At 41.7% G+C, this 14670-nt stretch overlaps 1 protein-coding gene across 7 annotated transcripts in view; it reads right to left on the reverse strand.

Moving 5' to 3' along the window:
* STK3 (serine/threonine kinase 3) overlaps positions 1 to 14552 on the reverse strand; it is a 427140-nt gene extending 412588 nt beyond the window's left edge. For all 7 annotated transcript variants that reach the window (XR_009214836.1, XR_009214835.1, XM_058443993.1 and 4 more), the window contains exon 1: positions 14344 to 14552. Coding sequence is in view for 5 of the 7 variants with exons in the window: in XM_058443993.1 (XP_058299976.1) it covers positions 14344 to 14369 (26 nt within the window). In the remaining 2 variants the exon portion in view is untranslated. The remainder of the gene's footprint in view (positions 1 to 14343) is intronic.
* Positions 14553 to 14670: the final 118 nt, after the last annotated feature.

The raw sequence follows: 14670 nt of genomic DNA on the forward strand, positions 1-14670 counted from the left end.
AGAAGATTATCATGGTTCCTACAAAAGGATGATATGCAAATTAATTAAGTGTTCCATTTAAGAAAAAAAAAAAAAAACCTCTTCTATTCTAGCAGTTTCATCTTGAATACCGTTAAAAAAAAATACATCTTTAAAACACATGAAAGGTTTTCATCCTTTAGTCCTTCAATGTAACATTATTAAACGATGTCACAAAGTCTCAAAGTTACCATTAAATAACAAGCATTTTCTAAATTACACATTGTGGAGTCTGATCTTGAATCCACAAAATAAAACATCTTTTCTACATCAACTACAGGAAGTACATTTTTACCTCAAACTAGTAAAATTAAAGGTTTTTGTTGTTGTTGTTGTTATTGTTGAGACGAAGTCTTGGTCTGTAGCCCAGGCTGGAGTGCAGTGGCACTGCAGCCTCTGCCTCCCAAGTTCAAGCAATTCTCCTGCCTCAGCCTCCGAAGTAGGTGGGATTATAGGCCTGGGACACCATACCCAGCTAATTTTTGTATTTGTAGTAGAGACAGGGTTTCACCATGTTGGCCAGGCTGTTCTCGAACTTCTGATCTCAAGTGATCCGGCCACCTCAACCTACCAAAGTGGTGAGATTATAGAGGTGAGCCACTGTGCCTGGCCATTTTTTTTTTTTTTAATCCTGCTCCCTTTTGCCTTTTAAAAGCTCAACATTATAAATATTTAGCAAATGTTTAGCTCTGAAGTAATAAAGTTGATTTTTCTTTAAAAATTCAACTAGAACTAGAAGTGAACATTGTCTTTTTACACTCTTAGAAAGTTATGTGTTTCTCATGAAAAAATGCTCATCATCACTGGCCATCACAGAAATGCAAATCAAAACCACAATGAGATACCATCTCACACCAGTTAGAATGGCAATCATTAAAAAGTCAGGAAACAACAGGTGCTGGAGAGGATGTGGAGAAATAAGAACACTTTTACACTGTTGGTGGGACTGTAAACTAGTTCAACCATTGTGGAAGACAGAGTGGCGATTCCTCAAGGATCTAGAACTAGAAATACCATTTGACCCAGCCATCCCATTACTGGGTATATACCCAAAAGTTTATAAATCATGCTGCTATAAAGACACGCACACATATGTTTACTGTGGCACAATTCACAACAGCAAAGACTTGGAACCAACCCAGATGTCCATCAATGACGGACTGGATTAAGAAAATGTGGCACATATACACCATGGAATACTATGCAGCCATAAAAAAGGATCAGTTCATGTCCTTTGTAGGGACATGGATGAAGCTGGAAACCACCATTCTGAGCAAACTATCACAAGGACAGAAAAGCAAACACCGCATGTTCTCACTCATAGGTGGGAATCGAACAATGAGAACACTTGGACACTGGGTGGGGAACATCACACACCAGGGCCTGTTGTAGGATGGGGGGAGTGAGGAGGGATAGCATTAGGAGGAAGAATAGCATTAGGAGATATACCTAATGTAAATGACAAGTTAATGGGTGCAGGATACCAACATGGCGCATGTATACATATGTAACAAACCTGCACGTTGTGCACATGTACCCTAGAACTTAAAGTATAATAATAAAAAAAAAAAGAAAGTTATGTGTTTCTTCAAAAGATGCTGACAATGTCAGCACACTTTTTAAACAGTTTGGAAACTGTCTTCAGAGACAAATGCTTTACAATCAATATTTCATTTAATCTTCACAAAACTCAAGGAGAAGGTAGTATATAACTTCCATTTTATGAGTATATTCAGACAGAAAAGCTAAATAACTTGCCCACCACTGCATTTCAGAAAATGGCAGAGCTGAGATTACAGCCAACATCTATCGGACTCTAAAGCACCAGCTCTTAATTGCTTCACTTTGTATCACTGTTTTGATAGCAAAATAGATGTAATCTGATGATCTCATAGTGTATTTACTTTTATAAAACAGTATTAAATTTATGGGGGTTGAATTAATTATTGGCACCACAAAGACCTGAAACCACCTAAGAAAATAAATGCTCTGCAATAGACAGAAGAGCTTTTTTAATTAAATGAAAGTCTTGCTTTTCAACTCTATCATACCATTTCCTCTTAAGTTGGGCTCTTTGCCCAAAAGTACTCCAAAATTATAATTTTCTGGCAAGGAGTTTTAAAAGAAGCTGAAATTTTCTCTTCTTCCTTCACCCTTGGACTCTAATTTTTATTATCTAAGAATTTTCTCCACTTATCATAAACTAAAAATTTTCTCCACTTATCATAAACTGGAAAGTGATATTTCTTTACATTTCTTGTAACAAACCTATACAAAGTTAAGAAACACTGCAACATACTCCCTATCCCTAAGACATGTTATTACATTCACTTTCTTAATTACTAATTATTCAAAAATCACAAATTCAGAAAATATAGACAAATTTGAAAATGCTCAACATATTCATGTCCTATTAAAATAAATTTGAAAATTCCCTAACATATTCATGTTCTAGTAAAATAAAAATTAGAAATAATTTTATTAGAAATATGGACACCTATAAGGCTCATACATTTTAATCCAGTTCATTGTAAGTATTCTGAAATAACCATAGCTAGATTTGAGAACTAAAAAAGGCAACTGAGGCCGGGCGCGGTGGCTCACGCTTGTAATCCTAGCACTTTGGGAGGCCAAGGCGGGCGGATCACGAGGTCAGGAGATCGAGACCACGGTGAAACCCCGTCTCTATTAAAAATACAAAAAATTAGCTGGGCGTGGTGGCGGGCGCCTGTAGTCCCAGCTACTCAGAGAGGCTGAGGCAGGAGAATGGCGTGAACCCGGGAGGCGGAGCTTGCAGTGAGCCGAGATTGTGCCACTGCACTCCAACCTGGGCGACAGAGCGAGACTCCATCTCAAAAAATTAAAAAAAAAAAAAAAAAGGCAACTGAATCTTTAATTGATTTTTTTCTTTTTTTTTGAGACAGAGTCTCACTCTGTCGCCCAGGCAGGAGTGCAGTGGCACGATCTCGGCTCACTGCAACCTCCGCCTCCTGGGTTTAAGCAATTCTGCCTCAGCCTCCCGAGTAGCTGAGACTACAGGTATGTGCCACCATACCTGGCTAATTTTTTTTTTGTATTTTTAGTAGAGACAGGGTTTCACCACGTTGGTCAGGCTGATCTCAAACTCCCGACCTCAGGTGATCCACCTGCCTCAGCCTCCCAAAGTTCTGGGATTACAACCGTGAGCCCCCACGCCCGGCACTTTTTTTTTTTTTTTTTTTTTTTTTTGTCACCCAAGCTGCAGTCTAAGCTGGAATGAAGTGGTATAATTACAAGTCACTGCAGCACAACCTCCTAGGCTCAAGCAATCCTCCAACCTCAGCCTCCCAACTCACTGGAACTAAAGGCATGCGCCACCACATCCAGCTAATTTTCTGTTTGTAGAAACAGGGTCTCACCAGGTCACCCAAGCTGGAGTGCAGTGGTACAATCACAGCCTGCTGCAGCCACAACCCCCCAGGCTCAGGCAATCCTTCCACATCAGCCTCCCATGTAGCTGGGACTACAAGTGTGAAACATCACACCTGGCTAATTTTTTTATTTTTAGTTTAGTTTGAGACAGGGTCTCACTCTGTAGCCCAGGCTGGGGTGCAGTGGCATGATCTTCACTCACTGGAACCTCAACGTCCCGGGCTCAGGTGATGCTCCCACCTCAGCCTCCTGGCTGGGACCACAGGTGTGCACCACCATGCCCAGCTAATTTCTGAATTTTTTTGTAGAGACCAGGTTTTGCCATGTTGCCCAGGCTGGTCTCGAACTCCTAGGCTCAAGCAATCTGCCTGCCTTGGCCTCCCAGTGCTGGGATTAGTGCATGAGCTACTGCACTCAGCCTAAAATCTGCTCTTATCAACAGTGGTGTTATTTGTCTTGGATTATCTTATTTTCTATCTTTTTCATTTAAAATGACACTAGGTCATCGAAATATTTAGTGGTGAGAAAAAAGTGAGACTGGGTATTAGGATTATAGTGGGTCAAAGAGCAACCAGAGCAAATAGGAAGAACATAAAGATAAAAGTCTGCTCTGAGTAGTCTATATCACATAATTTGAATTTATATATGCCCAATTTCTGACTCAAACTTAGAAAATAAATGTATAGTGGAGAGACTATCCAGAGAAAGGAGCTCAAAACCACCAGTACCATCACATTTTTTGGCAGAATATCCCATAGTTTGAAAGAAAAAATCAGTTATCCTATCTATGAATAAAATGCTATTAAAAATAACAGGATATTAGTTATTAGGATATTAGTCTCCAGGTTAGGATCTTGAAATACTTCTTACTAAGAGAAACCATGGCTTCTTGGAGAAATGGATGATTCCAGATCCAGGACAAGAAATATACAAGATGGGCCCCAAATATCACAGCAGACAACAAGGAAACTATCAAAAACCACTAGGGTCATGTTATCTCCTGAAGAGACTCCCACTAACCAAAGATGAGACAATTTGCTCTTCAATGAAAGTGATTCCAATGGATTAAATCCATCAAGTATGTTTAAATCCATCTTCTCATAATGGCATTTAAAAGAAAAAAATATGGCCACCTTTGGAGGAAGACAGGGAACTAATTCGTTATCTTGAAAACTCGTAAATAAAAGAATCAAACATTTATCCTGTCTTTCCTTTATCAACAATACCACTGGGTAACTAAACAGAAGATGGGGGAAGTTACTTTTTATAAAAACATTCCAATTAATAAATGAAAGCAAAATGCTGTATTTAGAATTTCATTATTTTGCAACACCCACTAACCATCCCAGTCACTAACATCACAAAAAAGAAAGACAATTAGACATTAAGATAGTCCCATGGTCTTGCCAAACCCCACATATCACAATGCCTAAGGGATCGAACTTGAGTCTGCTCCATCTCTGGATCCAGCTGCACATTTGCAGAAAATACAGAAGACAAAGGAACATGTTGAATTGACCTATATTAAGCAGTCAGCAAAATCCAGACTCTGGGAAACTAGTACAAACAACCCGGGTTCTCCAACAGGAAAAGGAAAAGGATGGAGGACTAAACTAAAGATTAAAAGTGACAACTCATATCAAAACTGCTTTTTGGGCTGCGTGCTGTGGCTTATGCCTATAATCCCAACACTTTGGGAGGCCAAGGCAAGACCACTTAAGCCCAGGAGTTCAAGACCAGCCTGAGCAACATGGCAAGACTCCATGTCTACAAATACACAAATTACCTGGGCATGGTGGCCAATGCCTATAGTCCCAGCTCCTCAGGAGACTGAGGCAGGAGGACCCCTTGAGCCCAGGAGGGTCAGGCTGTAGTGAGCTGAGATTGTACTACTGTACTGCAGCCTAGGTGACAGGGCAAGATCCTGTCTCAAAAAAAAAAAAAAAAAAACCACAACCTACTTTTTTTTCCCCCCGCCCCCGAGACAGCGTTTCCCTCTTGTTGCCCAGGCTGGAGTGCAATGGCGCAATCTCAGCTCACTGCAACCTCCACCTCCTGGGTTCAAGGGATTCTCCTGCCTCAGCCTCCCGAGTAGCTGGGATTACAGGTGCCTGCCACCACGCCTAGCTAATTTTTGTATTTTTAGTAGAGATGGGGTTTTGCCATGTTGGTCAGGCTGGTCTTGATCTCCTGACCTCAGGTGATCTGCCCACCTCGGCCTCCCAAAGCGCTGGGATTACAGGTGTGAGCCACCGCGTCTGGCCAAAACTTACTATTTCTTAATCATCAAGACTAACCTACAGTATCTAGCAATGTGCATTTGGGTTATTACTACACAAGTCAGGAAAATGATTACTTATAAGGAAAGGCCACTGTGATCTATTTCTCAACCTGAGGGGTGATTACAAAGGTATCTGCCTTATAATAATTCACCAAGCCATACATGTGTTTTGTACTAATGTTTTATTTTGCAATAAAAAGATTTTTTTTTAATAGCAGGTTACCAGCACACCCGAACATTTCGACACCTAAAAAAGGCTAGATATGTTTTCCATTCTCTACTCTGAGTGAAAACAATAGGATAAAAATAGAAATCAGGCCGGGCATGGTGGCTCATGCCTGTAATCCCAGCACTTTGGGAAGCCGAGGTGGGCAGATCACCTGAGGTCAGTAGTTCGAGACCAGACTGGCCAATATGGTGAAACCCCATCTCTACTAAAAATACAAAAATTAGCTGGGTGTGGTGGCACACGCCTGCAGTCCCAGTGGCTTGGGAGGCTGAGGCAGGAGAATCGCTTGAACCTATGAGGCGGAGGTTGCAGTGAGCCAAGATTGTGCCATTGCATTTCAGCCTGGGTGACAGAGCAAGACTCCATCTCAAAAAAAAAAAAAAAAAAAAAATAGAAATCAGTGTGCATCATTTCCTTCCTACCCACTTCCTCTTCTAAAGGAACCACTTAATATCACATTTTAGGCCAATCAGATTCACTTTCCTGGGATTATGAAATTCCAAGAAAGAGATTATAGATACCCAAACCTGTTCTTCTTCCAGTCTTTCCTTATTCCCCAAGTTGTTTCAACTCAAAACATAGGAGCCAGGATTGATTCTTTTTTTTTTTCCTCATTCCCCACATCTAGTCTATCAGTAAGTCCTTCATTTATAACTCCAAAATATCACAAATCTCTCAACTTCTATCTCCACTGACTCTACCATCTCAAACCACAAACTATTCAAATAGTTTCCTAACTTGTTTCTCGTTTATTCTTAACCCTCTACAATCTACTCTACCCAAAGCAGCCAAAGGGATCTTTTAAAAACATAAACTGCTTAAAATCCTGCTTAAAAACCTTTAATGACAGCACACAGAGCTCTGACTTAAATCCAAATTACTTTCCATGGCCGGCATCACTGAATCCGTGCCCATCTCTCTGAGCTCATCTCTAGCCACTGTCCTCTTCTCCAATCCAGGCACATTGATCTCATTTCAATTCCTCCCACACATTAAGCTCTTTCCCACCTCCAGGCCTTCTCATAGCTTTCCCTTCTGCCTGGAATACTTTTCCCTTGCTACTCATGTGGATAACTTCTCAATGTCAGGTTACAACTTAAATATCACCTTCTCAGAGAAGCCTCTGCCAACCGCCCTATTAAGCAGGTTCCACCATCTTTCTCTACACACTACTTATATCTTTCATAGCTCAAGCTCCAACAAGAGTGTATGTTATATGAGAGCAAAGAGCCCACCTATTTCACTCACCAATGAGCATCTGGAATGTGGAAAACAATTAATAATTACTGAATGTATGAATAAATGAGGAAATGAATGAAGTAAAGGCCGAATGCCAATTTTGCCATGAGTAGTGATCAGTAAGTAAAGCAAGCCAGTTTTCAGAAAAAACAGAACAGAGCAACACAACAGAGAACAGGAGACTATGTGGCTTGGTTCCATAAACAAAGAGTCAAGAAAATTAGCTGCCAATTATAAATTATAAATTATAAATGTGTGTGTGTGTGTGTGTGTGTGTGTGTGTATCAAGATAGCAGAAACATCTGAAAAATTTACTCAATTCACCTCTATACTAAGATGTCTGGTACTATATAAATCTATAAACTAATTCAGAACTCAAAATAATACTACCTAAACTAATTATCATTAATGTTAACACTTTGTAATTCTCATTTTGCTATGAGTCATTTTTCAAGATATACTCCTATGATGTACTTTCAGAAATTCAAAGTAATCTTCATGTCGATATTCACAGTATGTACGCAAACAATGAACGTTTTTGAGACAGGGTCTTGCTCTGTTGCCCAGGATGGAATGCATCCACACGATCATGGCTCATTGCAGCCTCAATCTCCTGGGCTCAAGCAATTGTCCCACCTCTACCTCCCATTTATGTAAATATGTGGGTCTGTACCGAGTCTCTGCATCAATGATTTTTTTTTTAATGTTGAAAGCCCGTAATATATGATGGCCTGAAGTGTTCCTAGAGTCAACTAAAGACTGAGTTTCTCTAGTTGATGTGCAACAAAAGTTTGTTTACCAGAACTATTGCAAATTTTATTGTCACACTCCCTCTCTCTAAGAAGGAAGAGCCAACTGACTGTTCCCATCAGCAGGGCCTAAAGCAATCCTAATCAAGTTAATGCCACCCTAAATTAACCAAGAAAAGCCAAAGGGAAGACAGCAGATGCTTTAGGGACCAAGTTGTTAATTCAGAGACACTCCTGTTTGCTTGGTTCTTTTCCCCTTGGACTAACTGCTTTGAACATTTTGTCCACTTGCCTACCTCTAAAATTGGAAATTTTCCCTAGGGCCATCCTCTGAGTCTGCTGGGTTTTTTTTTAAGAGTTCTTAGAGTTCATCTTCTCAAAGGCAACTCCAGCTAGTCAATCTCTCTGATATACACATAATTTTACTTTCCAACATTCCAAGTAAACATAAATTAGAAATATACACATAAAATGACATCCACCCCTCTTCTCCTTGCAATATCTTCGTGATATTCCCACCATCTACTTAACTGGTGTGTTGCTTTGTCTCACCCACTGCCATTCATGAGCGCTGAGAGTTATCTGCTGTCTCTCTCCATTCCTAATTCCTGGCCTGAGATCCCAGCTACAGATGCTACAAGTTGATGTGGGCTCTTCATGCTGAAGAATTCATGAGTACTTTCTACTTAACTCCTCTATATTCTCAACCCGATCCCTTTGCTTTTGCATTCCATAATAATCTATTTTCTAAACACTCATTTGCCCTTACGAAATTAGTGTTTTCTAGCTTTCCATTTGCGTGAAGGGACCCTAACATATGACTTCAACCTTCAATTTTATTTCCCCCAAACTACCCTTTCACACTATTAAAAATAATAATAAAAAATTGCCACAGAATCCAACTATAGCTTAAAGAACTCACCTGTCTTGAGAGTAAGTATGCTTCAATAGCTTATTCTTTTACTATCCTTTTAGTGTTTTCATTGTTCAATGCTAACCTGTCCTCCAACCATACCTTAATCTACGAATTACACATTTTAAATAACTACTAACACTATAACCCATTTGAGGAACAAGCCTATCTGGTAAAGTGTCTCTCTCCAGCAGTGATATTCTGTCCTCTTTTTGACAAGTATTAAATATATTTTCATGCTGCCCACCTGTCTATCATAGAGACCCACCTCCCTTCTATGAAGGTTCCACCTGGTGAAGAGCCCATGTTTTCTGGCCATTTACCTTTCTACCTATCAAAGCTGGACTATTATGTGGTCATTTTTCTCTCAGCTAGCAGTTCCCCTATAAAAAATCCAATAAACTTGGCCACGCGCGGTGGCTCAAGCCTGTAATCCCAGCACTTTGGGAGGCCGAGGCAGGCGGATCACGAGGTCAGGAGATCGAGATCATCCTGGCTAACACGGTGAAACCCCGTCTCTACTAAAAATACAAAAAAGCCGGGCGTGGTAGCGGGCGCCTGTAGTCCCAGCTACTCGGGAGGGTGAGGCAGGATAATGGCGTGAACCTGGGAGGTGGAGCTTGCAGTGAGCCAAGATTGCGCCTCTGTACTCTGGCCTGGGCGACAGAGCAAGATTCCATCTCAAAAAAAAAAATTTTTTTTAAATAAAATCCAATAAATTCCATCTAACCAAAATGCTAATTAATAATCATTTAATAAAGGAGTCTCCAACTCCTTTACAGTACAGTACAGTGGACCAGTACTGGTCCATGGCCTGTTAGGAACCAGGCAACACAGCAGGAGGTGAGCTGTGAGCAAGCATTACTGCCCTTGCTCTGGGCTCTGGCTCCTGTCAGATCAGCGGTAGCATTAGATTCTCATAGGAGTGCGAACCCTATTGTGCTGTGCATGCAAGGAATCTAGGTTGCACGCTCCTTATGAGAATCTAACTAATGCCTGATGATCTGAGGTGGAAGTTTCATCCTGAAACCATTTTGCCCCCAATCAAACCATCTGTGCAAAAATTGTCGCCCACGAGAGTGGTCCCTGGCGCCAAAATGGTTGGGGATCTACGATTTAATGAATTTCCCTTCCCAGAGGGAAATCCTTTTAATAACGACTTTGGCCAGCTTGGGCAACATGGCAAGACCTCATCTCTACAAAAAAAAAAAAAAAAAAAAATTAGGTGTGGTGGTGCGTGCTTGTGGTCCCAGCTAATCAAGAGCCCGAGGTGGGAGGATCACCTGAGCCCAGGGAGGTCAAGGCTGCAGTGAGCCATGATTGTGCCACTGCACTCCAGCCAGGGCGATAGAGTGAGACCCAATCTCAAAAAAAAAAAAAAAGTTAAAAAAAAAAAAAGGACTTCTGAAGACCTCAGTGACAGGTATGTTAAGAAAACCTAAGGAATCTAAAAACTACTCTGGTACCTCAAGTCGGTGACATGGGTGACCACATCTATTGCCTATGTTTAACACAAACCTTGCTAAGGAGACCAAATCAATGAATATGAGGGTGAGAGGTGCCTTAAAAATCATCTAGGTCTCTGAGTCATGATTCTTGAACTTGGCTACACACTGGAATCTCCAACTCCCAGAGGAGAAGATGCCCAAAGAAGCAAATTTCAAAGTCAGTGACAAGGCCCGGCCTAATACCCTTGCCTAACATTATGTGCTGATATGTGTACATACATACATAATATATATACACACACACACATACATACACACACACATATATATATGTAACATACTAAAAATATAAAGGCATGTATGGGAAGGACAAATATCCAATTCATGGCAGTAATTACCTCTTGGGGGATGGGGAGTGTAATTGAGAAGAAATACACATGGTGGCTTCAAATGTATTGGTAATATTTTTATTAATATTTCTTAAACTGAGTGGTAATACCTAAGTATCTATTAAATTAGGCTCTGTTCTCTTTTTTCTTTTTGTTTTGTTTTTATTTTTATTTTTGTTTCTTTCAGACAGGGTCTCACTTTGTCGTCCAGGCTAGAGTACAGTGGCACAATCATAGCTCACTGAAACCTCCCACTGCTGGGCTCAAGCAATCCTCCCACCTCAGCCCCACAAAGTGCTGAGATTACAAGGCGTGCACCACCGCAGTAGGCCCTCCTTATCTTTTGGATGTCTAAAATTTTGTAATAAAAAAGAATAAAAAGATGGTATATAATCAAATGGGTATCTTGTTAGGAATTCAGTGAAATATCTCAGGCTACAAAGTACTCAGAAAACATACTTTATGAGGTAGGCTTTGATGGAAGATTATTTTTCAGGCAAAAAGTAACACAAACTTTTCTAAAGGAAAAGTGTGAATAAAGGTAAAGCTGGGAGTACCCACAGCCTATAACATAAATAAAGAACAATGGGGCCCAGGCACGGTGGTTCATGCCTGTAATCCCAGCACTTTGGGTGGCCGAGGCAGGTGAATCACCTGAGGTCTGGAGTTGGAGACCAGCCTGGCCAACATGGCGAAACCCTGTCTCTACTAAAACACAAAAATGAGCTGGGCGTGGTGGAACCCGCCTGTAATCCCAGCCTCTCAGGAGGCTAAGGGACGAGAATCGCTTGGACCAGGATGGCGGAGGTTGCAGTGAGCCAAGATTGTACCACTCCCATCTCAAAACAAAACAAAATAGTTTTGAAAACCACTGGACTAAAGTGTCCAGCTAGAAGGTACTGCTGCAATTCAAAAGTGAGGGTCATAAAACCATGGAATGGGTTTTATGGGGTAGTACTCTTGAGAAAGAAAAGAGAAAAAATTAATCCACCAACTTTTTAATAGAAAATTTGATAGGCTCTAGTGACAAACTAGATGGGATAATGAAAGAGTAAGACCTACATGAAAAAATAAAAAATGCCAACTGAGCAGCAGCTTCTAGTCATACTTGAACATCAACGACATTGATAAGGCCATGTAAAAGTCAGCACTAAGGAAGTGTTATTCAAGGCAGAAAAGCAAAATGGCACTTTTATAAGGATTAAGGGGTGGGAGGAGGGGGGAGGGATAGCAGTAGGAGATATACCTAATGCTAAATGACGAGTTAATGGGTGCAGCACACCAACATGGCACATGTATACATATGCAACAAACCTGCACATCGTGCACATGTACCCTAAAACTTAAAGTATAATAATAATAAAATTTTTTTAAAAAGAGCAGAATAAGCAACAGAGACCAGATTACAGAAAAAGAGGACCACTACATCATGGAATGATAAGAGAGTTTCAAAAACAGCCATCATTGTATACAACGAGAGGATGCACAGCCTTTGTAGCCAATCGGATGCAGAATTCTGGCACCTTCTCCACTTGACCAAGTTATTTAACCTCTTTGAGCCTCATATAATAAGGAAAACATAAGTTAACAACTAACACTGTTGAACACATAGGGGCTTCAAATATATTGGTCAAATTTTATTTCTTAAGCTCAGTTGTGATACATAAATATTTATTAAATTAGTCCCCATTATCTTTTGTTGTTTTTGTTTTGTTTTTGTTTTTTTGAGACAGGGTCTCGCTCTGTCCCAAGTGCTTTACGTATCACCTCATTTAATCCCCACAATACATTTCACAGAAATTAAACTTAGAACTAGCATAAGTAGCAGAGCCAGGATTACTATTTCTTAGGATTTAAATAATGTATACTTAAATTTCCTGGCAAACAGGATGACCTCAAAACGAGTAGCTATATTTCATTATTAGGAGATAATAATCAATAGGGGCAAAACTGCCAGTAATTCCTGTCATAGCCTTCCATGTGGAAAACTCTCTCAACATCCTCATCTATAAATTAGGATTAATGCCTATAATCCAACCTACTCCATAGGGTTGCTGTGAGGATTAAATATTATGAATATGAAATTCTATAAAAAATGTTAAGAGACATTCAAATATAAGGGATTGCTGTCACACAGCTTTTGCCTTCAAAAATGCTTTTGCGGCATTTTTGTTCACTACTTCAAAATAAGACTCTCTGAATAAGCTAAAAATAAGTCTGTTAAATGTGCAAACACCACTTTGAAAAGTACAAATCACCACAGAATTACTGCCTACACCTGCCCCTGACTCCTCCAGGTTCTCTAATGTCTCACAAGGGCAAGGATTCTCTTACACCTATAATGAAACTCTGATAACTTACAGTACAGCTAATCAATAGAGAGCTGCACTTCAATTCAGAGTTGTTCAAACTGGCCTATCGTGTTTTCTCAGAGGTGCTCCTTCCAGTTCTTCCAGAAAAGAAAAAAGTGCCCAATTCTCTTATACTGTATTAAAACGGTGCCCAATGAGTAGAATGCAGGTAACTTACAAAATGCTAGAAAAGAATCTATCAATTGACTTGTTCAAGGGCTCTGACAGCAGGTGCCTTTTGGAAACTCCTTCACGACCCCCCCTTTTTTCACCTGAACAGATGGCTTCCAGGCTTCAAGGCTCACATGTCTAGTCACACAATTCACAATAGCTCCCAAAGTTCCTAACTTTTCAATTATCCCATGTTCTTGAACACACCTTTCATCTAAAGATCTCTGTCAAAGCATACCAACTCTTTGATCTTCACAACAGGACTATCTGAGAGATTACTATCCTTATTTTATAAGTTAAAAATGAAAGACTAAGGTTAAATGTTTTAGCAACATCAAACAATTTGTTAATTCATTCTTGGGGAGAGAGGAATGCATATTATGAACTTCTGTCAATGGACAACCTAGATTTGGCTTCCTAAGATCATTGCAAATATTAGCTCAAACACATCCCACTCTTGTATGCATACATTTCCAACATAGGTGTCAAAGATTAAATATAAACTATTAATAACAGTAAATACCATGCCAAAGTAGCACTATTTTTACATGCAAAACTATATTGGGGGAGGGGGTTCTAATTTAAACTTCCCACTGTCTTGCATCCATAAATACTTTTGAACTTGAGGGGGTAGGGGGAAGAACACCTGTCAGAGCAGCACATCCACAATGTTTTACAGACTGTGTAGCTATTAATATTTAAGTCCTGAAGCCGTAAGCAAACCACCTTCTCAAAAAAAAAACAAAAGGCAGTATTATGAAAAACATTTGACAAAAAAGTCTACGTGGTTGTAAGAAGACCAATAATTCCCTGGTCTTAAGTCTTCCAGGCTTCGTGAACTTGCCACGAGGGATCACCCCACCCGCCCCGGGAGGTCAGGCCGCAGGGAGCCCGGCGCTGCCCACCCGACTTTCCACGCGCCAGGCCCGCCGGCCGCAGGGGAGGCTCCGGCCCCCGCTCCCCTCAGGCCCCCTCGCCCGTGGACAGACGCGGCAGGACACTCGGACCCGCCTCCCGACCTCGGCGCGCCCGGCTCGGGGCCCGGCGGGCGGGGAGAGGGTCGCAGCACGGCCTGGCCTAGCCACCCCCGCCCTGCGGCCGCCGGCGCCGCTTCCCTCTTTCTTCCCGCTCCCCGATTCGTTACCTCTTAGGCGCCGGCGGCTGCTCCATGGCGGCCGGGGGCAGAGAGAGGGACCTGGTGGACGGCGAAGGCCGAAAGGAGGAAAGGAGCCGGGGCACCGGCCGTCCGAGCTTAGGGAACCACAGAGGGAAACTCTGGGAACTCGGACCAACTTTCCCGTAACTCCGCGGCGGATCTCCCTCCCGCTTGGGAGCGCGGCTCCTCCCGCCCCGCCCCCGGCCGCCGGCGGCCAGCCGCCAGCCGCCAGCCGCCCCCCTCCGGCGGCGGCACAGAGAAGGTGGGCGGAGCCGGGCGCCGCGGCGGGGGGCGGAGCCTGCCGCGGCCTGGGAT

The sequence above is a fragment of the Hylobates moloch genome, unplaced genomic scaffold, assembly GCF_009828535.3.
Source record: "Hylobates moloch isolate HMO894 unplaced genomic scaffold, HMol_V3 SCAFFOLD_9, whole genome shotgun sequence".
In the NCBI taxonomy this organism is placed as follows: Eukaryota; Metazoa; Chordata; class Mammalia; order Primates; family Hylobatidae; genus Hylobates; species Hylobates moloch.